At 46.6% G+C, this 27,719-nt stretch overlaps 1 protein-coding gene across 1 annotated transcript in view; it reads right to left on the minus strand.

The window, feature by feature from the left end:
• CNIH3 (cornichon family AMPA receptor auxiliary protein 3) overlaps positions 1-27,719 on the minus strand; it is a 278,222-nt gene that overhangs the window by 118,653 nt on the left and 131,850 nt on the right. Inside the window, exon 2 of the mRNA XM_063919852.1 lies at positions 26,027-26,095. Coding sequence (XP_063775922.1) covers positions 26,027-26,095 — 69 coding nt within the window. The remainder of the gene's footprint in view (positions 1-26,026; positions 26,096-27,719) is intronic.

Consider the following 27,719-nt stretch of genomic DNA (forward strand, 5'->3'; position numbering starts at 1 on the left):
CAGCCGCATGACGTCACACGCAGGCGCTGCGACCCAGAACGTGGCGGGTAGCATATTTGCAGAGTTTGTTTCTACCTGGATAAAATATATGCAAGAATTATTATCTGTATATTATTATGAAATACTATATAAAACTAAAAATCATTTTCCTCAGTGTGTAACAATACCATATCCTGCAATTCATGCATAAGAAATTGTATATATATTGAAGTTCAGTGGTGCTGTATATGTATTTATGTTTTACTTAATCCAGTAAATTACTCAACTACACTTTCACCTTACACCACATCACCTCTCTATAGGTTATTGCACAGCCCATGTTCTCTTTCACTCACACACATAACAATTTTTTGTGAGACCCCAGCCTCTTTTTCTCCTATATGACAATATATTGATATAAAGGGATATTATTCCCCCTATAAATTTTCATATGTGTATCTTTATACCTATACAACACTTTTTTTAATTACATTGCTATAGTGCTATGATATTTTAGTATTGTCTATTAAAAGTATATTTTTAACCCATCGTTGGTGTATATTTAAGAGTGTGCCCCTATTTCAGAATACTTTCTTCTTCCATATCTACTGTACATGGAGGGCAAAATACTGGATAGACGGTGTCTACATGGAGGACAGAACACTGGATAGATGGTGTCTACATGGAGGACAGAACACTGGATAGATGATGTCTACATGGAGGACGGAACACTGGATAGATGGTGTCTACATGGAGGACAGAACACTGGATAGATGATGTCTACATGGAGGACAGAACACTGGATAGCTGGTGTCTACATGGAGGACAGAACACTGGATAGATGATGTCTACATGGAGGACAGAACACTGGATAGCTGGTGTCTACATGGAGGACAGAACACTGGATAGATGATGTCTACATGGAGGACAGAACACTGGATAGATGATGTCTACATGGAGGACAGAACACTGGATAAATGGTGTCTACATGGAGGACAAAAACAGGATTTTGATACCTACCGGTAAATCCTTTTCTCCTAGTCCGTAGAGGATGCTGGGGTCCACTTCATGACCATGGGGTATAGACGGTTCCGCAGGAGCCATGGGCACTCTTAAGACTTTTCAATGGGTGTGAACTGGCTCCTCCCTCTATGCCCCTCCTCCAGACCTCAGTAATAGGAACTGTGCCCAGGGAGACGGACATTTCGAGGAAAGGATTTACTTTAAACTAGTGGTGAGATACATAGCAACTCAAACCCCAACCATGCTGCACACATGGCATTCAACATGACACACGCCACAGGTATGAAACAATTGCAGCAACATGCTGAAAACTAAGATAACACAACTTGTGTAACTTTAATAACAAAACTGCAGGTAAAGTACGCACTGGGAAGGGCGCCCAGCATCCTCTACGGACTAGGAGAAAAGGATTTACCGGTAGGTATCAAAATCCTGTTTTCTCATACGTCCTAGAGGATGCTGGGGTCCACTTCATGACCATGGGGTTTATACCAAAGCTCCAGTACGGGCAGGAGAGTGCGGATGACCCTGCAGCACTGATGGACCGAACTTGAGGTCTTCATCGGCCAAGGTGTCAAACTTGTAGTATTTTGCAAATGTGTTTGACCCCGACCAAGTAGCTGCTCGGCAAAGTTGCAATGCCGAGACCCCCCGGGCAGCCGCCCAGGATGAGCCCACCTTCCTAGTGGAATGGGCCTTCACCGAAGTCGGCAACGGCAATCCAGCCGTAGTATGAGCGTGCTAAATCGTACCTCTGATCCAACGCGCAATAGTCTGCTTGGAAGCAGGACACCCAATCTTGTTGGGAGCATACAGGACAAACAAAGACTCCGTTTTCCGTATTCGAGCTGTTCTAGCGACATAAATCTTCAAAGCCCTAACCACATCTAGAGACTTTGAACGTGTCAGTAACTACTGGCACCAGAATAGGTTGGTTTATGTGGAAAGATGAAACCACCTTTGGAAGAAAATGTTGACGAGTTCTCAACTCTGCCCTATCTTCATGGAAGATCAGGTAAGGGCTCTTGTGAGACAAGGCCTCCAATTCAGACACCGGCCGTGCGGATGCCAATGCCAAAAGCATCACCACTTTCCAAGTGAGAAACTTCAACTCTATCTCTTGTAGAGGCTCAAACCAATCCGACTGAATGAACTGCAACACCACATTAAGGTCCCATGGTGCCACTGGAGGCACAAATGGAGGCTGGATGTGCAGAACCCCTTTCACGAAGGTCTGAACCTCTGGAAGAGAGGCCAATTGTTTTTGGAAGAACACTGACAAGGCCGAAATCTTTACCTTGATTGAGCCCAATCGGAGGCCAGCCTCCACACCAGCCTGCAGAAAATGGAGAAAACGACCCAACTGAATCTCTTCCGTAGGAGCCTTCTTGGATTCACACCAAGACACATACTTTCTCCAAATATGGTGGTAATGTTTCGACGTTACTCCTTTCCTGGCCTGAATAAGCGTGGGGATGTCTTCCTTGGGAATATCCTTTCGGGCTAGGATCCGGCGTTCAACAGCCATGCCGTCAAACGTAGCCGCGGTAAGTCTTGATACACGCACGGCCCCTGCTGCAGCAGGTCCTCGCGAAGAGGAAGAGGCAGAGGATCTTCTATGAGCAACTCCTGAAGATCTGGGTACCAAGCCCTCCTTGGCCAGTCTGAGGCAATGAAAATTGCTCGAACTCTTATTCTTCTTATGATCCTGAGCACTTTTGGGATCAGCGGAAGTGGAGGGAAGACATACACCGACCGGAACACCCACTGGGCCACTAGCGCATCCACTGCTATTGCTTGAGGGTCTCTCGACCTGGAACAATATTTCTGAAGCTTCTTGTTGAGACGAGATGCCATCATGTCTACTTGAGGAACTCCCCAAAGGCTTGTCACCTCTGCGAAGACTTCTTAGTGGAGGCCCCACTCTCCTGGATGGAGATCGTGTCTGCTGAGGAAGTCTGCTTCCCAGTTGTCTACTCCCAATGAAAATTGCCGACAGAGCCTTTACATGTCTTTCTGCCCAGAGGAGGATCTTCGTCACCTCTGCCATTGCCGCTCTTCTTTTCGTTCCACCCTGCCTGTTTATGTACGCGACTGCTGTTACATTGTCCGACTGGATCTGCACGGGATGATCTTGAAGATGTACCGCTTGTTGAAGGCCGTTGTAAATGGCTCTCAATTTCAGCATGTTTATGTGAAGGCAGGCTTCCTGACTTGACCATTTTCCTTGAAAGCTTTTTCCTTGAGTGACAGCTCCCCAGCCTCAGAGAATTGCATCCGTGGTAACCAGGAGCCAGTCCTGAATCCCGAATCTGCGTCCCTCTAGCAGGTGAGAGCAGTGTAACCACCACAGTAGTGAAATCCTGGCTTTCGACGACAGGATTATCTTTCAGTGTATGTGTAAGTGGGAACCCGACCCCTTGTCCAACAGGTCCCACTGGAAAACTCTGGCATGGAACCTGCCAAACTGTATGGCCTCGTAGGCCGCCACCATCTTTCCCAACAACGCATTGATGGATCGACACACTTGTTGGTTTCAATATCTGTTTTACCATTCTCTGGATTTCCAGAGCCTTTTCCACCAGAAGAAAAACTCTCTGAACTTCTGTGTCCAGGATCATTCCGAGAAAAGACAATCTTGTCGTCGGTTCCGACTGTGACTTTGGATAATTTATGATCCAACCGTGTTGTTGGAGTATTGACAGGGAGAGTGTGATGTTTTGTAACAACTGCTCCCTGGATCTCGCCTTTATCAGGAGATCGTCTAGATAAGGAATTATATTTACTGCTTTTTGACGCAGGAGAACCATCATCTCCGCCATCACCTTGGTGAATACCCTCGGCGCCGTGGAGAGATCGAAAGGTAACGTCTGGAATTGGTAATGGCAATCCTGAACCGCGAATCTCAGATAAGCCTGGTGAGGAGGATAAATGGGAACATGCAGGTAAGCATCCTTTATGTCTACAGACGCCATGTAGTCCCCCTCCTCCAGACTGGAAATCACTGCCCTGTGATTCCATTTTGAACTTGAATCGTTTCAAGTAGATATTCAGATTTTTTAGGTTTAGGATCGGTCTGACCGAGCCGCCCGGCTTCGGAACTACAAAAAGGCTTGAATAAAACCCCTCCCCTTGTTGTGACAAAGGTACCAGGACTATGACCTGATCCTGACATAATTTTTGGATTGCCGCTGTTACTGCTTCCCTTTCCAGAAGAGAAGCTGGCAAGGTCGATTTGAAAAATCGGCATGGGGGAACGTCTTGAAACTCCAGGTTGTATTCCCGGGACACTATTTGCAACACCCAGGGATCTAGGCCAGACAGAATCCAACCTTGGCTGAACAGTTTGAGACGTGCCCCCACCCGAGCGGCCTCCCTCAAAGGAGCCCCAGCGTCATGCTGAAGATTTGGCAGAAGTAGGGGTAGACATCTGCTCCTGGGAACCTGAAGCCGCTGTGGACTTCTTTCCCTTTCCTCTTCCCCTACCTGCAAAGAAGGGGGAACCTCTCACTTTTTTGTATTTATTGGGCCGAAAGGACTGCATGTGCGGGTGATATGTCACTTTTGCCGGTGCAGGCGCAGAGGGCAAAAATTTCAACTTACCTGCGGTAGCTGCCGGGACTAACGCATCCAGTCCATCGCCAAATAGGGCCTCACCTTTATATGGGAGAGCCTCCATATTTCTTTTGGAATCTGCATCCGCGTTCCACTGGCGAATCCACAACGCCCGCCGAGCCGATACTGCCATGGTAGCGGCTTGTGAACTCAAAAGTCCAATATCTTTCATCGCTTCTAGCATTTATGCATCAGCGTCTTTGATATTCCCTAACTTAAGGAGTATCTCATCTTTATCAATCGTGTCAATTTCTGATGACACGCTTTCTGAACATTTCTCAATAGCGCGACTCACCCACGCACAAGCAATTGTGGGCCTGAGCAGCGTACCATAAATGGATTTCAATGTAGTTTCCATCTTTCGGTCTGCCGGCTCTTTTAGTGAAGCCGTGCCAGGTGCAGGGAAAATTACCTTCACTGTCTAACACATGGGGTGACTCCAATTTTTTCCTGTCCTCCACCGGGAAAGGATAAGCTATCTGAATTCTCTTGGGAATACGAAATTTCTTTTCGGGATTCACCCACATCCCTTCAAAGAGAGTATTAAACTTGTGGGAAGGAGGGAACGTGACCTTGGATTTATTTTCTTTATAGAAATAAGTCTTCTCCTGAGGTACAGGAGTGGCTTCCGTGACTTCCAGAACTTCCCTTATAGCTACAATCATATATTGTCTATTTTTTGCCAATTTATGATCTATTTCCCTGGAGTCACTATCGTCGACACAAGAATCAGTGTCCGTGTCGGTATCAGTATTCACAATATTCGCAAATGGTCTCTTATGTGACCCAGAGGGGTCGCCTGCGGATGGAAGAACAGAGCCCTGAAAAATCACATCCTCCACAGATTTTCTCCAGCACTCAGCATGAGAATCAGACTTATCTAATCTCCTATTGATATGATGCATACTATCACGTATCTCTTTCACCCATGCAGGCTCTTGGTGTGCCGGCAGCACCACCACATTACACTTCTGTGTCCCTAAAATGGTTTCCTCCGGGGAGGAACTCCCTGCCTCTGACATGTCTTACACACGTGTACAACACACACACACAGACACACTGGGACTTATAGGGGACAGACCCACAGTAAAATCTGTCAGAGGGAAACAGTTTAGGAGCAGCCAGTTCACAAACCCAGCGCCAGTATCTAATGCCTGTGAACACAGAATGCCCACTGACATGCAGCGCATTTTCCACAGTAAAACACACTTGTAAAGCACCAAATTGCTTGTGCCCCCCCCCCTCCGTTTTGAACCCTGATACTTGTAGTCAGAAGTGAAGGAGGACCAGCGATGTCTCTGCAGCCTGAGGAGAGAGAAAATGGCGCTGAGCAGTGTGCTGGCTGCCTGAGGAAGAAGCTCTGCCCCCACAATGACGCGTTTTTACCTCAGAGACTTTTCATAATATTTATACTGGCAGGGGTAGGGCTGTGCCTGGGCATCTTATGCCCCCTTTTTGCCAGTTTATAGAAGTGTTTTTGATGCCCAGGGTGCCCCCCCCCCTGCCCTGCACCCTGCAGTGCCTGTGTGTGTGGGTAGCAATGGCGCAGTGCGCTCCCGCCAGCCGCGCTGTACCTCAGCCGTCACTTTACTTGATAGAAGCTCTGTCTTCTTCTACTCACCTGTCTTCTGACTTCTCGCTCTGTGAGGGGGGTGACGGCGTGCTGTGGGAGTGAGCATCTAGACACGGCTAGCGTTCAGTACCCTTCAGGAGCTAATGGTGTCCTGTCAGCCAGAAGCAGAGCCATGAAACTCTTCAGGAAGTTGGTTCCTACTTCTGCCCCCTCAGTCCCACGAAGCAGGGAGACTGTTGCCAGCAGTTCTCCCTGAAAATAAAAACCTAACATAAGTCTTTTCAGAGAAGCTCAGTAGAGCTCCCCTAGAGTGCATCCAGTCTGCCTGGGCACATTTCTAAAACTGAGGTCTGGAGGACGGGAATAGAGGGAAGAGCCAGTTCACACCCATTGAAAAGTCTTAAGAGTGCCCATGGCTCCAGCGGAACCGTCTATACCACATGGTCATGAAGTGGACCCCAGCATCCTCTAGGACGTATGAGAAATACTGGGTAGACGGTGTCTACATGGATGACAGAACACTGGATAGATGATGTCTACATGGTGGGCAGAACAATGGATAGATGGTGTCTACATGGAGGACAAAATACTGGATAGACTGTGTCTACATGGAGGACAGAACACTGGATAGATGGTGTCTACATTGAGGACAGAACACTGGATAGATGGTGCCTACATGGATGACAGAATACTGGATAGATGGTGTCTACATGGTGGGCAGAACAATGGATTGATGGTATCTACATGGAGGACAGAACAATGGATAGATGGTGCCTACATGGATGACAGAACACTGGATAGATGGTGAATACATGGATGACAGAACACGTGATAGATGGTTTCTACATGGTGGGCAGAACAATGGATATATGGTGTCTACATGGTTGGCAGAACAATGGATAGATTGTGTCTACATGGAGGACAGAACAATGGATAGATGGTGCGAACACTGGATAGAGGGTGTCTACACGGTGGGCAGAACAATGGATATATGGTGTCTACATGGTGGACAGAACAATGGATATATGGTGTCTACATGGTGGGCAGAACAATGGATAGATGGAATCTACATGGAGGACAGAACACTGGATAGATGGTGTCTACATGGTGGGCAGAACAATGGATAGATGGTGCCTACATGGATGACAGAACACTGGATAGATGGTGTCTACATGGTGGACAGAACAACGGATATATGGTGTCTACATGGTGGGCAGAACAATGGATAGATGGTGTCTACATTGTGGGCAGAAGAATAGATAGATGGGGGTAAATTTACTAAGATTCGTATTTTCCCGTTTCAGGTCAAAGTTCAATCACGAATGACATCGAAAGTGTAAAACTGCAACTTTTTGAATTTGTTACGATGGATTTACTAAGCTGTCGTATTCGGGTTTTTCTTTTCTTCCGATGTCGATGTCGGCCCTCATTCCGAGTTGTTCGCTCGGTATTTTTCATCGCATCGCAGTGAAAATCCGCTTAGTACGCATGCGCAATGTTCGCACTGCGACTGCGCCAAGTAACTTTACTATGAAGAAAGTATTTTTACTCACGGCTTTTTCATCGCTCCGGCGATCGTAATGTGATTGACAGGAAATGGGTGTTACTGGGCGGAAACACGGCGTTTCAGGGGCGTGTGGCTGAAAACGCTACCGTTTCCGGAAAAAACGCAGGAGTGGCCGGAGAAACGGTGGGAGTGCCTGGGCGAACGCTGGGTGTGTTTGTGACGTCAACCAGGAACGACAAGCACTGAACTGATCGCACAGGCAGAGTAAGTCTGGAGCTACTCTGAAACTGCTAAGTAGTTAGTAATCGCAATATTGCGAATACATCGGTCGCAATTTTAAGAAGCTAAGATTCACTCCCAGTAGGCGTAGGCTTAGCGTGTGTAACTCTGCTAAATTCGCCTTGCGACCGATCAACTCGGAATGAGGGCCGTCATTCGTGTTTTTTTTGTGTTTTTTACGGCAGTGATTAGCAAAACACTGCCGACTTTTTTACAATTAATCTCGGCCGGATCTGTGTGATCCGTGCTGGGGTTCTATTTTTTTTTTTTTTTTAATTAAACACTGTAAAATTTAAAAAAAAAATTGCGTGGGGTCCCCCCTCCTAAGCATAACCAGCCTCGGGCTCTTTGAGCCGATCCTGGTTGCCGAAATATGGGGAAAAAAATGACAGGGGTTCCCCCATATTTAAGCAACCAGCATCGGGCTCTGCGCCTGGTCCTGGTTCCAAAAATACGGGGGACAAAAAGAGTAGGGGTCCCCCGTATTTTTAAAACCAGCACCGGACTCCACTAGCTGGACAGATAATGCCACAGCCGGGGGTCACTTTTATATAGTGCCCTGCGGCCGTGGCATCAAAAATCCAACTAGTCACCCCTGGCCGGGGTACCCTGGGGGAGTGGGGACCCCTTCAATCAAGGGGTCCCCCCCCCCAGCCACCCAAGGGCCAGGGGTGAAGCCCGAGGCTGTCCCCCCCCATCCAATGGGCTGCGGATGGGGGGGCTGATAGCCTTTGTTGTAAAAGAAAAGATATTGTTTTTAGTAGCAGTACTACAAGTCCCAGCAAGCCTCCCCCGCATGCTGGTACTTGGAGAACCACAAGTACCAGCATGCGGCGGAAAAACGGGCCCGCTGGTACCTGTAGTACTACTACTAAAAAAATACCCAAAAAAACACAAGACACACACACCGTGAAAGTATAATTTTATTACATACATACACACATACATACATACTTACCTTATGTTCCCACGCAGGTCGGTCCTCTTCTCCAGTAGAATCCAAGGGGTACCTGTTGAAGAAATTATACTCACGAGATCCAGGGGTCCAGGGTCCTCGGGGAATCCAGGTGTAATCCACGTACTTGAAAAAAATAACAAAACGGACACTCGAGCCACGCACTAAAAGGGGACCCATGTTTGCACATGGATCCCCTTTTCCCGACTGCCAGAAACCCACTCTGACTGATGTCTAAGTGGGTTTCTTCAGCCAATCAGGGAGTGCCACGTTGTAGCACTCTCCTGATCGGCTGTGTGCTCCTGTCCTAACTGACAGGCAGCACACGGCAGTGTTACAATGTAGCGCCTATGCGCTCCATTGTAACCAATGCTGGGAACTTTCTTGCTCAGCGGTGACGTCACTTTAGGTCAACCGCAGGGCAGAAAGTTCCCAGCATTGGTTACAATGTAGCGCATAGGCGCTACATTGTAACACTGCCGTGTGCTAACTGTCAGTGAGGACAGGAGCACACAGCTGATCAGGAGAGTGCTACAACGTGGCGCTCCCTGATTGGCTGAAGAAACCCACTTAGACAGAAGTCAGAGTGGGTTTCTGGCATTCGTGGAAAGGTGACCCATGTGCAAACATGGGTCCCCTTTCAGTTCGTGGTCGGGACACCGTTTTGTTATTTTTTTCAAGTACGTGGATTACCCCTGGATTTCCCGAGGAGCCTGGACCCCTGGATCTCGTGAGTATAATTTCTTCAACAGGTACCCCTTGGATTCTACTGGAGAAGAGGACCGACCTGCGTGGGAACTTAAGGTAAGTATGTATGTATGTGTGTATGTATGTAATAAAATTATACTTTCACGGTGTGTGTGTCTTGTCTTTTTTTGGGTATTTTTTTAGTAGTAGTACTACAGGTACCAGCGGGCCCGTTTTTCCGTCGCATGCTGGTACTTGTGGTTCTCCAAGTACCAGCATGCGGGGGAGGCTTGCTGGGCCTTGTAGTACTGCTACTAAAAACAATATCTTTTCTTTTACAACAAAGGCTATCAGCCTCCCCATCCGCAGCCCATTGGATGGGGGGGGACAGCCTCGGGCTTCACCCCTGGCCCTTGGGTGGCTGGGGGGGGGGGGACCCCTTGATTGAAGGGGTCCCCACTCCCCCAGGGTACCCCGGCCAGGAGTGACTAGTTGGATTTTTGATGCCACGGCCGCAGGGCACTATATAAAAGTGACCCCCGGCTGTGGCATTATCTGTCCAGCTAGTGGAGGCCGGTGCTGGTTTTAAAAATACGGGGGACCCCTACTCTTTTTGTCCCCCGTATTTTTGGGACCAGGACCAGGCGCAGAGCCCGATGCTGGTTGCTTAAATATGGGGGAACCCCTGTCATTTTTTTCCCCATATTTCTGCAACCAGGATCGGCTCAAAGAGCCCGAGGCTGGTTATGCTTAGGAGGGGGGACCCCACGCAATTTTTTTTGAAAAAATAAGCACTTTCCCACCCCTTCCCACTGATATACATGCACGGATCTCATGGATCCGTGCATGCCTATCCAATCACGAATAAAAAAAAAAGGTCTGTTTTTTTTAGCACTTTTTTACGAGTTGTAATTTTTCACGGCAGTGTTTGTTTGTTTTTTGCTTTGCACTTCTTAGTAAATGACCGAGATTCATACTTAAACAGCCGCGTTTTGACCGATGGTGTATTCATTCGTAATTTTTTACTTGGACTTGCAAAAAATTACGAATGCCCTCATCTCTGCCGTGATTAGTGTTTAGTAAATTACCGAGATGACACTTTGATGAAAAAACGGCATCTCGGTCAAAATCGGGAGCTTAGTAAATTTCCCCCATGGTGTCTACATGGAGGACAGAACAATGGATAGATGGTGCCTGCATGGATGACAGAACACTGGATAGAGGGTGTTTACATGGTGGGCAGAACAATGGATATATGGTGTCTACATGGTGGACAGAATAATGGATATATGGTGTCTACATGGTGGGTAGAACAATGGATAGATGGTGTCTACATGGTGGGCAGAACAATGGATAGATGGTGTCTACATGGAGGACAGAACAATGGATGGATGGCGCGTACATGGAGGACAAAACACTGGAGGTATATTTACTAAAGTGAAGACGGGAATTTACTAAGCACAAATTTCGGCAGGGGCTATTCGTAATGGTTTTCATGGCAGAATGTAGAAATACGATGAATACACCATTTGGTCAAACACGGCTGTTTGTTCATACAACACAGGAATTTACTATTTATTCGTATTTTGGTGTTTGTCAGCGAGTGGTCAATTGCGGTCGTTATTTTTTACAAATCGTAAAAAAAAGCAGGAAAAAAATAGACCTGCTTTTTCAAGCCGTGTTTTGATAGTCATGCACGGATCAGTGAGATCCGTGCATGCTTATCTGTGGGAAAGGGTCTTTTTTTGGTAAAAATGTAAAAAAAAAATTGCGTGGGGTCCCCCCTACTAAGCATAACCAGCCTCGGGCTCTTTGATTAGAGGTAAGTATGTGTGTGTAAGTGTGTATGTATGCATGTATGTAAAATAAAGCTTTACTATCATGGTGTTTGTTGTGGTTTTTTAGGGGGTATTCTTTATGTAGTAGAACTACAGGTACCAGCGGGCCCGTTCTTTCCCCGCATGCTGGTACTTGTGGTTCTCCAAGTACCAGCTTGCGGGGTAGGCTTGCTGGGACTTGTAGTTCACCTACAAAAAACAATATTCTATTTTTTACACAAAGGCTATCAGACTCCCATCCACCGCCCACGGATGGGGGGGACAGCCTCGGGCTTCACCACTGGCCCTTGGGTGGCTGGAGGGGGGGACCCCTTGATTTAAGGGGTCCCCACTCCTCCAGGGTACCCCGGCCAGGGGTGACTAGTTTGGGGGGTAATGCCGCGGCCGCAGGGACCTAGATAAAAGTGTCCCCCGGCTGTGGCATTATCTCTCTGGCTAGTGGAGCCCGGTGCTGGTTTGAAAAATACAGGGGACCCCTACATCTTTTGTCCCCCATATGTTTTGAACCAGGACCGGACGCAGAGCCCGGTGCTGGTTGTTTAAATATGGGGGGACCCTACACAATTTTTCCTCTGTAATTTTACAACTAGGACCGGCTCAAAGAGCCTGAGGCTGGTTATGCTTAGGAGGGGGGACCCCACGCAATTTTTTTTTTATTTTTTTTTACTGTTTAAACACCTCATCAAGTACACAATGAAGCCCTGCACGGATCTCACTGATCCGACTGGGCTTCAATGTGTTATGTCCGCCAGTGTTTTACTAATCACTCCCGTAAAACACTGCCCGACAATACGATTCACATCGACATCGGAAAATACGAACATAGAAAACTCGGCAGCTTATTGAATTTGCATACATGAATTCAAAAAGTTGCAGTAAAATACGACCGATAAAAATCGAGATTAAACTCCCTTTAAATCAGCAGAAACACGATTTTTTAGTAAATATACCCCCTGGTGTCTACATGGTGGGCAGAACACTGGATAGATGATATCTACATGTTGGGCAGAACATTGGCTAAATGGTGACTACATGGTGGGCAGAACACTGGATAGATGGTATCTACATGTTGGGAAGAACAATGGATAAAATAGGATTTTAATTATCTACTTGTAAATCCTTTTCTCGTAGTCCGTAGAGATACTGGGGTCCACATTAGTACCATGGGTATAGACAGGTCCACTAGGAGACATGGGCACTTTAAGAAATTGATAGTGTGGGCTGGCTCCTCCCTCTATGCCCCTCCTACCAGACTCAGTCTAGGAAACTGTGCCCGAGAGGAGACAGACATACTTTGAGAGAAGGCTATAAAAGGATAGTGGTGAGATTCCGAACCAGCACACACAAACAAGAGGAAAGCAACGCTAACCAAACTTTAAACCAGGAACAGCAACAGATGAACCAACAATACTTAACCAAGTAACAGTGCAGGAAGAAACGAAGCACAGGGCGGGCGCCCAGTATCCTCCACGGGCTACGAGAAAAGGATTTACCGGTAGGTAATTAAAATCCTATTTTCACTTGCGTCCTAGAGGATACTGGGGTCCACATTAGTACCATGGGGATGTACCAAAGCTCCCAAACCGGGTGGTAGAGTGCTGAGGTTCCTACAGAACTGATTGACCAAACTGAAGGTCCTCAGAGGCCAAAGTATCGAACTTGTAGAACTTAACAAACGTGCTCGGCAGAGCTGTAAAGCCGAGACACCCCAGGGAGCCGCCTAGGAAGATCCCACCAACCTAGTAGAGTGGGCCTGTACAGATTTTGGACACAGCAAACCTGCCGTGGAATAAGCATGCTGGATAGTGAGCCTGATCCAGCGTGCAATTGTCTGCTTTGAAGCAGGACACCCAATTCTATTGGGATCATAGAGAACAAACAGTGAGGCAGATTTTCTGTGACAAGCTGTCCGCTTCACATAGATCTTCAAAGCCCTCACAACATCCAAGGACTTTAAAGTAACAGAGGTGTCGGTAACCACCGGAACCACAATAGGTTGGATGATATGAAACGCAGACACCACCTTTGGAAGAAATTGCTGACCAGTTCTGAGTTCAGCCCTATCTTCATGAGAAATCAAATATGGGCTTTTGTGAGACAACATCCCCAGATCCGACACACGCCTCGCAGAAGCCAAGGCCAACAGCGTGACGGCTTCCATGTAAGAAACTTGACGTCAACGTCCTGTAAAGGCTCAAACCATTCCGATTTCAGAAACTGCAATACCACGTTGAGTTCACAAGATGCCGTAGGAGGCACAAAGTGCGGTTGGATGTGCAGAACCCCCTTCAAAAATGTCTGAACCTCAGGGAGAGAAGCCAATTGTTTCTGGAAGAAAATGGCTGAAATCTGGACTTTTATGGAGCCCAAACGTAGGCCCACATCCACACCTGAAAGCAGGAAAAGGAGAAAACGTCCCAGTAAAATTCCACTGTAGGAAATTTCCTGTACTCACACCAAGAGACATATTTTTTTCAATTACGGTGGTAATGTTTAGACGTTACCCCCTTTCTGGCTTGGATCAGGGTTGGAATAACCCTATCCGGGATCCCTTTCCGGGCTAAAAATTGACGCTCAACCTCCATGCCATCAAACGTAGCCATGGTAAGTCTTGATAGACGAACAGCCCCTGTTGGAGAAGGTCCTCGTGAAGACGTAGAGGCCACGGGACCTCTAGGAGCATCTCCAGTAGATCCGCATACCAGGCCCTTCTTGGCCAGTCCGGAGCAATGAGAATTGCTTCAACCTTTTCCCCTTTTATTCTTTTGAGAATCTTTGGGATCAATGGGAGTGGTAGAAACATGTACACCATCTGGAGTCACCAGAGTGTCCACCGCCACTGCTTGTGGGTCCCCAACCTGAAACAATACCACTTGAGCTTCTTGTTGAGACGAGATGCCATCGTGTCGATTTGTGGTATTCCCCACCGACGTGTCAAACACCTCCTAGTGAAGGCCCCACTCTCCTGGGTGGAGGTCGTGTCTGCTGAGGAATTCTGCTTCCCAGTTGTCTACTCCCGGAATGAAGATTGCGGACAACACCACAGCGTGTCTTTTTGCCCAGAGGAGAATCCTTGTTACCACTGACATTGCTGCTCTGCTCTTCATTCCACCTTGTTGGTTTATATACGTTACTGCCATCACATTGTCCGACTGAACATGAATGGCTTGATCTTGAAGAAGATGCAATGCCTGTAGCAGGGTGTTGTATATGGCCCTTAGTTCCAGAATGTTGATTGGAAGAATGGCTTCCTGACTTGACCATTTCCCTTGGAACTGTTCACCCTGGGTGACCGCTCCCCAACCTCTGAGGCTTGCGTTTGTGGTTAGCAGAATCCAATTTTGAATCCCGAACCTTTGGCTCTCGGTCAGGTGAGAAGTCTGAAGCCACGACAGAAGAGAAATCCTGGCTTTTGCGACAGACGGATCCTCTGGTGCACGTGAAGATGCGATCCGGACCATTTGTCCAACAGATTCAGCTGGAAGGGCCTTGCGTGAAAGCTTCCGTACTGCAGCGCCTCGTAAGCGGATACCATCTTACCCAGAAGGCGAATGCATAGATGCACCGATATCCGGGTTTGTCTTAGAACATCCCGCACCATCGACTGGATTACCAATGTCTTTTCCAACGGAAGGAATACCTTCTGTGCCTCCAGTATCCAGTATCATCCCTAGGAACGGAAGCCTCCGTGTTGGTTCCAGATGAGATTTTGGTAGGTTCAGAATCCACCCGTGATCCTGGAGTAGTCGGGTTGAGAGGGCAATGTTGACCAACAACATCTCCCTGGATGGTGCTTTTATCAGCAAATCGTCCAGGTACGGTATTATGTTCACTCCCTGTTTGCGGAGGAGAAACATCATTTCTGCCATTACCTTGGGTAACACCCTCGGTGCCGTAGAGAAGCCAAATGGTAGGGCCTGGAACTGGTAGTGACAGTCCTGTAAGGCAAACCTTAGATAAGCCTGATGAGGCGGCCAAATCGGAATATGAAGGTACACATCCTTGATATCCAGAGGCACCAAGAATTCCCCCTCTTCTAGACCTGAGATCACCACTCTCAGAGACTCCATCTTGAACTTGAACACCCGTAAGTACGGGTTCAATGACTTGAGATTTAAAATGGGCCTTACCGAACCGTCCGGTTTCGGAACTACAAACAGGTTGGAATAATAACCCTGGTTTTGCAGCTGAAGTGGAACTGGAACATTGACCTGAGTCTGTACCAGTTTTTGAATTGCTTCTTGTAAGGTCATATGTGGTTCTTAAAAAGTGGGTAAACCTGATCTGAAGAATCTGTGAGGTGTCTGTAGCCCTGGGCTATAAGATCTATGACCCAGGGATCCTGGCATGATGTTGCCCATATGTGACTGAAGAATCTCAAACGGACTCCCACCTGCCTGTCTTCCAGGCAGTGCGGACCACCGTCATGCTGAAGGCTTAGAGAAAGCAGAACCGGGGTTCTGTTCCTGTGAACCTACAGTTGCTGGTTTTCTGGGTTTACCTCTATTGCCTTTGAAGGCCGTAGAAGAACCTTTGGTTTTGTTTTTAAACTTTGCTGTCCGAAAGGACTGCAGAGTTGGAGCAGTGTAGGATTTTCTAGCCGGGGAGCTGTGAAAGGAAGGTATGTAGACTTACCCGCTGTAGCCTTAGATATCCACGTATCCAGTTCATCTCCAAAAAGGGCTTCACCTGTGAAAGGTAGGCTTTCCACGCCATTCCTGGAATCGGCGTCCACAGTCCACTGGCGTAGCCACAAGCCCCTGCGTGCTGACACTGCCATGGCAGTGATGCGTGCATTGAGTAAACCAATTTCCTTTATGGCCTCCACCATGAAGTTAGCAGAATCCTGTATATGTTGTAAGAGTAAAATTATCTTCCTCCTGGATAAGGAATCTAACCCGTCAATTAGATTACCTGACCATTTAGCAATGGCCCTAGAGATCCATACACAGGCTATAGTGGGTCTTTGGACCACCCCTGCAGCTGTGTACAGAGATTTGAGAGTGGTCTCAATCTTGCGGTCTGCAGCATCCATCAAGGGAGCTGTCCCAGGAACAGGTAAAACTATCTTGCGTCAACTATCGGTGGGTTTTCCCATGTTTTCCTATCATCCTGAGGAAACGGGAAGGATGTGAGTAACCGTTTTGGGACCTGAAACTTCTTGTCAGGATTTACCCAAGCTGCTTCAAACAGGGAATTTAATTCCTTAGATGCAGGGAAAGTAGCTGAGGATTTATTTTTCACATTAAAATAAGATTCCTCCTCGTCCTCTGATACCTTATCAGGGATGTGCAGGACGTCCCTAATAGCTTCTATCAGAGCCTGTATTCCCTGTGACAAAGCTGCATCCCCCTCTCCCGAGTCCACGTCACCCTCCTCTGGGTCTGATACATCATCATCATCATCAGTATCAGCCTGCATGATTTGGGCCAGAGTACGCTTCTGTGGACAAATGGTAGAGGTCTGAGACCCTGGAATGACCACTGAATCTCTATTCATCAGGTCATCTACAGATTGCGCCTCCTTCTCATTTTGGGATCATTTATTCAAAATATTTGAAATCATCCCTTTTAATGAATCTAACCATACTAGTTCATATCCACTAGCCTGAGAATGTGTACTATCCTGAGTACACGGCAGTGAGCCCCCAGATTGAGAAAAACACTCTGCTGTGCATGATACACACTCCTTTGACATAGCAAATGTGAAAGAACACACACCCACACACAGGAAATAGGTTAAAAGCACAGGTAACCCACACAGAGCCCTCCTAGGGAGACACGGAGTATAATGGAGCCAGCTACACAGCGCCCCTATAGCTAAATAACAAGTTTATCTGGGTCGCAAACTAAGTACCCTTAATAGGGCTTAGTACACCAAATATTGCTACCCCCCCTGCTATGACCCCCTGGTACCGCTGAGGAGTTCTGGAGTCCTTGTTGAGGAGCTGTGCTTCCCTGTCAATCTGCCTGTGTATAGCTGCAGAGGGAAAATGGCGCTGGATCCGTTCAGAGTGAAGCCCCGCCCCCTTAATGACGCGTGGTCTTCCTGTGTTTTTTATCCTGGCTAATGTAATTACGCTGTTCTAGAGTGGGTTAAAACCCCTGTAGTGCACTGCCAGTGTGGGTATCATTAGTGGCTTCAGCTCGCCCCTCACAGCGGTCACTACAGTGTCTCTGAAGCCTGGAGCGCAGCCTGCATGTCAGTGCTGCGCTCCTATCCTTGTGCCGCCATTACAGCCGGTGACCCGCTAACCGGGACGCCGGCCACCTACTCACCACTCTTCTGACTTCTGGCTCTGTTAGGGGTGGCGGCGTGCTGCGGGTCTGTACGCTCGCCCTGGTGGGGCTTGCGAATAGGACCCTCAGGAGCTCAGTGTCCTGTCAGCGGGGAACGGGACCATTAACCCTAGAGAGGTTGGGCTGTTCCCCCCCCTAAGTCACACGAAGCTGGCAGTCTGGTGCCAGCCAGACCTGCCTGAAAACAATAAAAAAGAAAATAAATGCAGAAAACTCTTCAGGAGCTTTCCAAGCGTGACCGGCTCCTCCGGGCACATTTTCTAAACTGAGTCTGGTAGGAGGGACATAGAGGGAGGAGCCAGCCCACACTATCAATTTTTTAAAGTGCCAATGGCTCCTAGTGGACCTGTCTATACTCATGGTACTAATGTGGACCCCAGTATTCTCTAGGACGTAACAGAAATGGTGTCTACATGGTGGACAGAACACCGGATAGATGGTGTCTACATTGTGGCCAGAACATTTAGTAGATGGGGAACATTTAATAAAGCTTCTAAAACAGAGAATTGGTGATGTTGCCCATGGTAACCAATCAGATACTGTCTATCATTTCTCTGTTGCCTTTTAGAAATTAATAGACAGCATCTAATTGGTTGCTATGGGCAACATCGTCAATTTTCTGTTTTAGAAGCTTTAGTAAATTTACCCCATGGTGTCTACATGGACGACAGAACACTATATAGACTATGTCTCCATGGAAAGCAGAATATTGGATAGACGGTGTCTACATGGAGTCAGAACACTGGATAGATGGTGTCTATATGGAGGAAAGAGCACTAGATAGATGGTGTCTAAGAGGAAAGAACAACGGATAGATGGTGTCTAAATAGAGGAAAGAACACTGGATAGATGGTGTCTAAGAGGAAAGAACAAAGGATAGATGGTGTCTAAATAGAGGAAAGAACACTGGATAGATGGTGTCTACATATTGGGCAGAACACGGGATAGATGGTGTCTACATGGTGGGCAGAACACTGGATAGATGGTGTCTACATGGTGGGCAGAACATTGGATAGATGATGTTCTCATGGTGGACAGAAAACTGGATAGATGGTGTCTACATGGAAATAGAACACTGGATAGTTGTTGTTCTCATGGTCGACAGAACACTGGATAGATGTTCTCATGGTGGACAGAACACTAGATAGATGGTGTCTAAATGGAGGATAAAATACTGGATAGACAGTGTCTACATGGACATTAGAACACTGGATAGTTGGAGTCTACATGGAGGTCAGAACACTGGATAGATGGTGTTCTCATGGTGGACAGAACACTGGATAGATGGTGCCTACGTGGAAGAAAGAACACAGGATACATGGTGTCTACATGGAGGAAAGAACACTGGATAAATGGTGTCTACGTGGAAGAAAGAACACCTGATAGATGGTGTCTACATGGAGGAAAGAACACTGGATAGATGGTGTCTACATGGTGGGCAAAACATTGGATAGATGATGTTCTCATGGTGGACAGAAAACTGGATAGATGGTGTCTACATGGAGGATAGAACACTGGATAGTTGTTGTTCTCATGGTCGACAGAACACTGGATAGATGTTCTCATGGTGGACAGAACACTAGATAGATGGTGTCTAAATGGAGGATAAAATACTGGATAGACAGTGTCTACATGGACATTAGAACACTGGATAGTTGGAGTCTACATGGAGGTCAGAACACTGGATAGATGGTGTTCTCATGGTGGACAGAACACTGGATAGATGGTGCCTACGTGGAAGAAAGAACACAGGATACATGGTGTCTACATGGAGGAAAGAACACTGGATAAATGGTGTCTACGTGGAAGAAAGAACACCTGATAGATGGTGTCTACATGGAGGAAAGAACACTGGATAGATGGTGTCTACATGGATGAAAGAATACTGGATACCTGGTGTCTACATGGAGAAAAGAACACTGGATACATGGTGTATACCAAGGGGTAGATTTATTAAGATGGGAGTTCTATTTAAGATGGGATGTTGCCCATAGCAACCAATCAGATTCCAGGTATTATCTTCTAGAAGGTGCTAGATAAATGAGAAGTAGAATCTGATTGGTTGCTATGGGCAACATTCCATCTTAATTAGAACACCCATCTTAATAAATTTACCCCCCTGGAGGAAAGAACACTGGACAGATGGTGTCTACGTGGAGAAAAGAACACTGGATAAATGGTGTTTACATGGAGGACAGAACACTGGATAGATGGTGTCTACATGGAGGAAAGAACACTAGATAGATGGTGTCTGCATGGAGGAAAGAACACTAGATAGATGGTGTCTGCATGGAGGAAAGAACACTGGACAGATGGTGTCTACATGGAGGAAAGAACACTAGATAGATGGTGTCTACGTGGAGAAAAGAACACTGGACAGATGGTGTCTACGTGGAAAAAAGAACACTGGATAGATGGTGTCTACGTGGAGAAAAGAACACTGGACAGATGGTGTCTACGTGGAGAAAAGAACACTGGACAGATGGTGTCTACGTGGAGAAAAGAACACTGGATAGATGGTGTCTACATGGAGAAAAGAACACTGGATAGATGGTGTCTACATGGAGGAAAGAACACTGGATAGATAGTGTTCTCATGGAGGACAGAACACTGGATAGACCGTGTCTACATGGAGAAAAGAACACTGGACAGATGGTGTCTACGTGGAGAAAAGAACACTGGATAGATGGTGTCTACATGGAGGAAAGAACACTGGATAGATAGTGTTCTCATGGAGGACAGAACACTGGATAGACGGTGTCTACGTGAAGAAAAGAACACTGGACAGATGGTGTCTACGTGGATAAAAGAACACTGGACAGATGGTGTCTACGTGGATAAAAGAACACTGGATAGATAGTGTTCTCATGGAGGACAGAGCACTGGATAGATGGTGCCTACATGGAGGAAAGAACACTAGATAGATGGTGCCTACATGGAGGAAAGAACACTAGATAGATGGTGTTCTCATGGAGGACAGAACACTGGATAGACGGTGTCTACATGGAGAAAAGAACACTGGACAGATGGTGTCTACATGGAGGAAAGAACACTGGATAGACGGTGTCTACATGGAGAAAAGAACACTGGATAGATGGTGTCTACATGGAGGAAAGAACACTGGATAGATGGTTTCTACATGGAGGAAAGAACACTGGATAGATGGTGTCTACATGGAGGAAAGAACACTGGATAGACGGTGTCTACGTGGAGAAAAGAACACTGGACAGATGGTTTCTACATGGAGGAAAGAACACTGGATAGATGGTGCCTACATGGAGGAAAGAACACTGGATAGATGGTGCCTACATGGAGGAAAGAACACTAGATAGATGGTGTCTACATGGAGGAAAGAACACTGGATAGACGGTGTCTACATGGAGGAAAGAACACTGGATAGACGGTGTCTACGTGGAGAAAAGAACACTGGACAGATGGTGTCTGCATGGAGAAAAGAACACTGGATAGATGGTGCCTACATGGAGGAAAGAACACTAGATAGATGGTGTCTACATGGAGGAAAGAACACTAGATAGATGGTGCCTACATGGAGGAAAGAACACTAGATAGATGGTGCCTACATGGAGGAAAGAACACTGGATAGATGGTGTCTACATGGAGGAAAGAACACTAGATAGATGGTGTCTACATGGAGGAAAGAACACTAGATAGATGGTGTCTACATGGAGGAAAGAACACTGGATAGATGGTGTCTACATGGAGGAAAGAACACTGGATAGATGGTGTCTACATGGAGGAAAGAACACTAGATAGATGGTGCCTACATGGAGGAAAGAACACTAGATAGATGGTGCCTACATGGAGGAAAGAACACTAGATAGATGGTGTCTACATGGAGGAAAGAACACTGGATAGATGGTGTCTACATGGAGGAAAGAACACTAGATAGATGGTGCCTACATGGAGGAAAGAACACTGGACAGATGGTGTCTACGTGGAGAAAAGAACACTGGACAGATGGTGTCTACGTGGATAAAAGAACACCTGATAGATGGTGCCTACGTGGAGAAAAGAACACTGGATAGATGGTGCCTACATGGAGGAAAGAACACTGGATAGATGGTGCCTACATGGAGGAAAGAACACTAGATAGATGGTGCCTACATGGAGGAAAGAACACTGGACAGATGGTGTCTACGTGGAGAAAAGAACACTGGACAGATGGTGTCTACGTGGATAAAAGAACACCTGATAGATGGTGCCTACATGGAGGACAGAACACTGGATAGATGGTGCCTACGTGGAGAAAAGAACACTGGATAGATGGTGCCTACATGGAGGAAAGAACACTGGATAGATGGTGCCTACATGGAGGAAAGAACACTGGATAGATGGTGCCTACATGGAGGAAAGAACACTAGATAGATGGTGTCTACATGGAGGAAAGAACACTAGATAGATGGTGTCTACATGGAGGAAAGAACACTGGATAGATGGTGTCTACATGGAGGAAAGAACACTAGATAGATGGTGTCTACATGGAGGAAAGAGCACTGGATAGATGGTGTCTACATGGAGGAAAGAACACTGGACAGATGGTGCCTACATGGAGGAAAGAACACTAGATAGATGGTGTCTACATGGAGGACAGAACACTAGATAGATGGTGCCTACATGGAGGACAGAACACTAGATAGATGGTGTCTACGTGGAGGAAAGAACACTGGACAGATGGTGTCTACATGGAGGAAAGAACACTGGACAGATGGTGCCTACATGGAGGAAAGAACACTGGACAGATGGTGTCTACATGGAGGAAAGAACACTAGATAGATGGTGTCTACATGGAGGAAAGAACACTAGATAGATGGTGTCTACATGGAGGAAAGAACACTAGATAGATGGTGTCTACATGGAGGAAAGAACACTGGATAGATGGTGTCTACATGGAGGACAGAACACTAGATAGATGGTGTCTACATGGAGGAAAGAACACTAGATAGATGGTGTCTACATGGAGGAAAGAACACTAGATAGATGGTGCCTACATGGAGGACAGAACACTGGATAGATGGTGTCTACATGGAGGAAAGAACACTAGATAGATGGTGCCTACATGGAGGAAAGAACACTAGATAGATGGTGCCTACATGGAGGACAGAACACTGGATAGATGGTGTCTACATGGAGGAAAGAACACTAGATAGATGGTGTCTACATGGAGGAAAGAACACTAGATAGATGGTGCCTACATGGAGGAAAGAACACTAGATAGATGGTTTCTACATGGAGGAAAGAACACTAGATAGATGGTGCCTACATGGAGGAAAGAACACTGGATAGATGGTGCCTACATGGAGGAAAGAACACTAGATAGATGGTGTCTACATGGAGGAAAGAACACTGGATAGATGGTGCCTACATGGAGGAAAGAACACTGGATAGATGGTGTCTACATGGAGGAAAGAACACTAGATAGATGGTGCCTACATGGAGGAAAGAACACTAGATAGATGGTGTCTACATGGAGGACAGAACACTGGATAGATGGTGTCTACATGGAGGACAGAGCACTGGATAGATGGTGCCTACATGGAGGAAAGAACACTGGATAGATGGTGTCTACATGGAGGAAAGAACACTAGATAGATGGTGCCTACATGGAGGAAAGAACACTAGATAGATGGTGCCTACATGGAGGAAAGAACACTAGATAGATGGTGCCTACATGGAGGAAAGAACACTAGATAGATGGTGTCTACATGGAGGAAAGAACACTAGATAGATGGTGTCTACATGGAGGAAAGAACACTGGATAGATGGTGTCTACATGGAGGACAGAACACTAGATAGATGGTGTCTACATGGAGGAAAGAACACTAGATAGATGGTGTCTACATGGAGGAAAGAACACTAGATAGATGGTGCCTACATGGAGGACAGAACACTGGATAGATGGTGTCTACATGGAGGAAAGAACACTAGATAGATGGTGCCTACATGGAGGAAAGAACACTAGATAGATGGTGCCTACATGGAGGACAGAACACTGGATAGATGGTGTCTACATGGAGGAAAGAACACTAGATAGATGGTGTCTACATGGAGGAAAGAACACTAGATAGATGGTGCCTACATGGAGGAAAGAACACTAGATAGATGGTTTCTACATGGAGGAAAGAACACTAGATAGATGGTGCCTACATGGAGGAAAGAACACTGGATAGATGGTGCCTACATGGAGGAAAGAACACTAGATAGATGGTGTCTACATGGAGGAAAGAACACTGGATAGATGGTGCCTACATGGAGGAAAGAACACTGGATAGATGGTGTCTACATGGAGGAAAGAACACTAGATAGATGGTGCCTACATGGAGGAAAGAACACTAGATAGATGGTGTCTACATGGAGGACAGAACACTGGATAGATGGTGTCTACATGGAGGACAGAGCACTGGATAGATGGTGCCTACATGGAGGAAAGAACACTGGATAGATGGTGTCTACATGGAGGAAAGAACACTGGATAGATGGTGTCTACATGGAGGAAAGAACACTGGATAGATGGTGTCTACATGGAGGAAAGAACACTAGATAGATGGTGTCTACATGGAGGAAAGAACACTGGATAGATGGTGTCTACATGGAGGAAAGAACACTAGATAGATGGTGCCTACATGGAGGAAAGAACACTAGATAGATGGTGCCTACATGGAGGAAAGAACACTAGATAGATGGTGCCTACATGGAGGAAAGAACACTAGATAGATGGTGTTCTCATGGTGGACAGAACACTCGATAAATATGTTTTGACAAAAACTAATCTGTAGAAATCATAATGAGAGTACCTGCATTATAACAATCTCCCAACTTTTGTGCTCTGTTGTATGCTGCATCATTACTGCGTCTGTGGCGTTATGCTGACGCTATTATCAGCCCTTGCCCTGTTGTACAGCTGAGCGTCAGGATTGAGACGCCCACTTTGTGTGTCTTCCGATGCTACAATCCCACTTGGTGCATCTTTAGACACGAAAATCGGATGCACCTCCGAAACTAACATGAGCAACTGTATGAGTTCACAACCTGTTCTGTGACGCGTCCGCAACACTCCCAAGATACGCCCAAAAGACGCTACATCTCATGCGTCGGAGTAGCCAAGGAACGTCCTCAATTGCTACTGCAATTCTGTGCGCACACACCGCGCATGCGCAGTAGAAAAACTTGGACCATTTGCGTGAACGTCGCCATTGCACCAGCTCAGAACCAGGCCAGTTAAGTGATACTTTCTTGAGTGTCATAAACTTTATTCTTAGACATTATATCAATATAGAGCCATTTAAAAAAATAATATGAATTTGATTACAAATGATAATTAAATCAATGTTTTTGCTAATGCTAGACCTACAGCAGTAACATTATAAAGAAGTGATTGTAAACAAGTACATTACACAGTCCCAAAACCCATAGCTGGGGTATATTCATGTCTACGATATCAGATTTTTACTTATCCTTGCTGGTATGGCTGTGCTGGTACTTGTAGTTCTGCTCATCAGTTTGAGAGATAAATATTGCCTATCTCTGATGTGTAATATGGCCCTCATTCCGAGTTGTTCGCTCGGTAAAAATCTTCGCATCGCAGCGATTTTCCGCTTAGTGCGCATGCGCAATGTCCGCACTGCGACTGCGCCAAGTAAATTTGCTATGAAGTCTGGATTTTTACTCACGGCTTTTTCTTCGCTCAGGCGATCGTAGTGTGATTGACAGGAAATGGGTGTTACTGGGCGGAAACAGGCCGTTTTATGGGCGTGTGGGAAAAAACGCTACCGTTTCCGGAAAAAACGCAGGAGTGGCCGGAGAAACGGAGGAGTGTCTGGGCGAACGCTGGGAGTGTTTATGACGTCAAACCAGGAACGACAAGCACTGAACTGATCGCAGATGCCGAGTAAGTCTGAAGCTACTCAGAAACTGCTACGAGGTGTGTAATCGCAATATTGCGATTACTTCGTTCGCAATTTTAAGATGCTAAGATTCACTCCCAGTAGGCGGCGGCTTAGCGTGAGCAACTCTGCTAAAATCGCCTTGCGAGCGAACAACTCGGAATGACCTCCTATATTCTGTCTCAATAGTAATCCAGGGGACGTGCCACTACTGATCTTACAATCTTATGCAACAGGACAATGTAGGTAGGAGACTATGGACTTACTGTTGCCCGCTGACCTGTGAATGACAATTACCATTCGGACCTGTAATGATGACACAAACCAGAGAAAACACATTTCTGCAAAGGAAGCGATTAGCACTACTTACCGCGTGCGCAGGATTACACTGATCAATTGGGCTTTTGAAATCCGTTCTTAGTTCATCAAAGGCAATTATCTGCAGAAGATGATTAGAGGAGAGGAGTGTGTGTAAGTGGCGGGCAGCGGATGTGACAAGACAGTCTACGGTAATGCGGTTATTTTAAACCATCAAAGCATCTGCTGAATTATTTCCAAACCCCTATTTACATTATTGAATACGGTCAATGACTCTTCTGGTTTTTACATTTATTCATTTTTTTTAAAGCAGAATTTGTTATTCCACGAAAATAAAAGGAGGATATTAATGTAAAATCTTCTACAAGTCAGTGGAAAGAAATGGGATAGTGGTGTAACGTTAGCTGAATACTGAACGCTATTAGATGTGATCTGGATCTTGTCTTTTACAACTATCCCCCAATAAATATGTATTAGTTCAAAATATGCGTCCAAACAAGACCAGTACACGCTTCTGACTCGGGGCCCGACTCAGCGTGGAACGCAGGTAGGATTGCATTCGCATGCTGGGGCATCTCACAAGTTGCAAGTTGCGTCGGAGTGGTGCGATTCGGACAATGCAGTCATGTCCGGACCGTTTGCGGGGCGGGCCACGGCGGCTGCGTAACGTCGCACACAGCCGCTGCAACCCTAAAGATGGCGGGTTGCCATCTGTCTTAGCAGCTGCGTACACTCAGGGGGACGCATACGGAATGGACATTGATAATGGAGGAGAGCCAATGATGACATGACAATGTTTTTTGTTCCCGTTGCATGGGGCTTATTCCCGCCCCTGATGTGCGCCTACTAGCCACACCCTCCATCTCTGATTGGCTTGCTACATTCACATCTAAGCTAGTGATGCCCATTGAAGGTTTACACCGTCAATGGTTTTCCGTCGACATGTGCCAATGGCACTCTCAGTGAAGGTCATCGATGGTGTATCATTCTGGGCCTTCCCTAATCTGACGACGGACCAGATGGTTCAAAAATTGAGCAGCAAGAGACTACTTGTGGTGGCAGACTACATTTTCAATACCGTTATATTTAAAATCACTATCTTGTCCTATTAAAACCCTCAGTGGGTCAGAGTGACAACGGATGAGTTTATGGATCCAAGGGGACCAAAAAGTTTGGAAACCACTGCCCTAGACAGAGCAGGGACGGATCTAGACTTTTCTTTAGGGGGGGCGGTTTACTGTTTAATCTTGACTCCTCCCTCTACAGTCCCAACTCCTCCCATCTGCAATCCTAACTCCTCCTCTCTCAATTCTGACTGAACTTTTTGAGTGAGACTGTGATAGAGCTTTGTGATTGTTATATGTACATGTGACTGTGCTATGGGGTAATTGTAATTATTAGCCCTAGTACCCACACACCAGCAAGTGAGGGGCAAATGCTCTGTAACCCTTGCTCTCCTGGCTCCTCTGTGCTGCTGTGGTATAAGCTGCAGCACATCGTTCTGCCTCAGGCTCTCCCAGGAGAGCTCTCTTCTGCTCAAAAGTGGGTGTGGCTATGACTGTGTTAGGGGGGGCGGTCGCCCCCTTCGCCCCCCCCTAGATCCGGCCCTGAGACAGAGGTGCTTTTGTAACTGGTAAAGAGGGGAGTTAGAGCCTCATTCAGACCTGATCGCAAAAGCAAAATCTTTCTCTAATGGGCAAAACCATGGGGGTCATTCCGACCCGATCGCACGCTGCGCAGTCGTG

The sequence above is a fragment of the Pseudophryne corroboree genome, chromosome 4, assembly GCF_028390025.1.
Source record: "Pseudophryne corroboree isolate aPseCor3 chromosome 4, aPseCor3.hap2, whole genome shotgun sequence".
Classification (NCBI taxonomy): Eukaryota; Metazoa; Chordata; class Amphibia; order Anura; family Myobatrachidae; genus Pseudophryne; species Pseudophryne corroboree.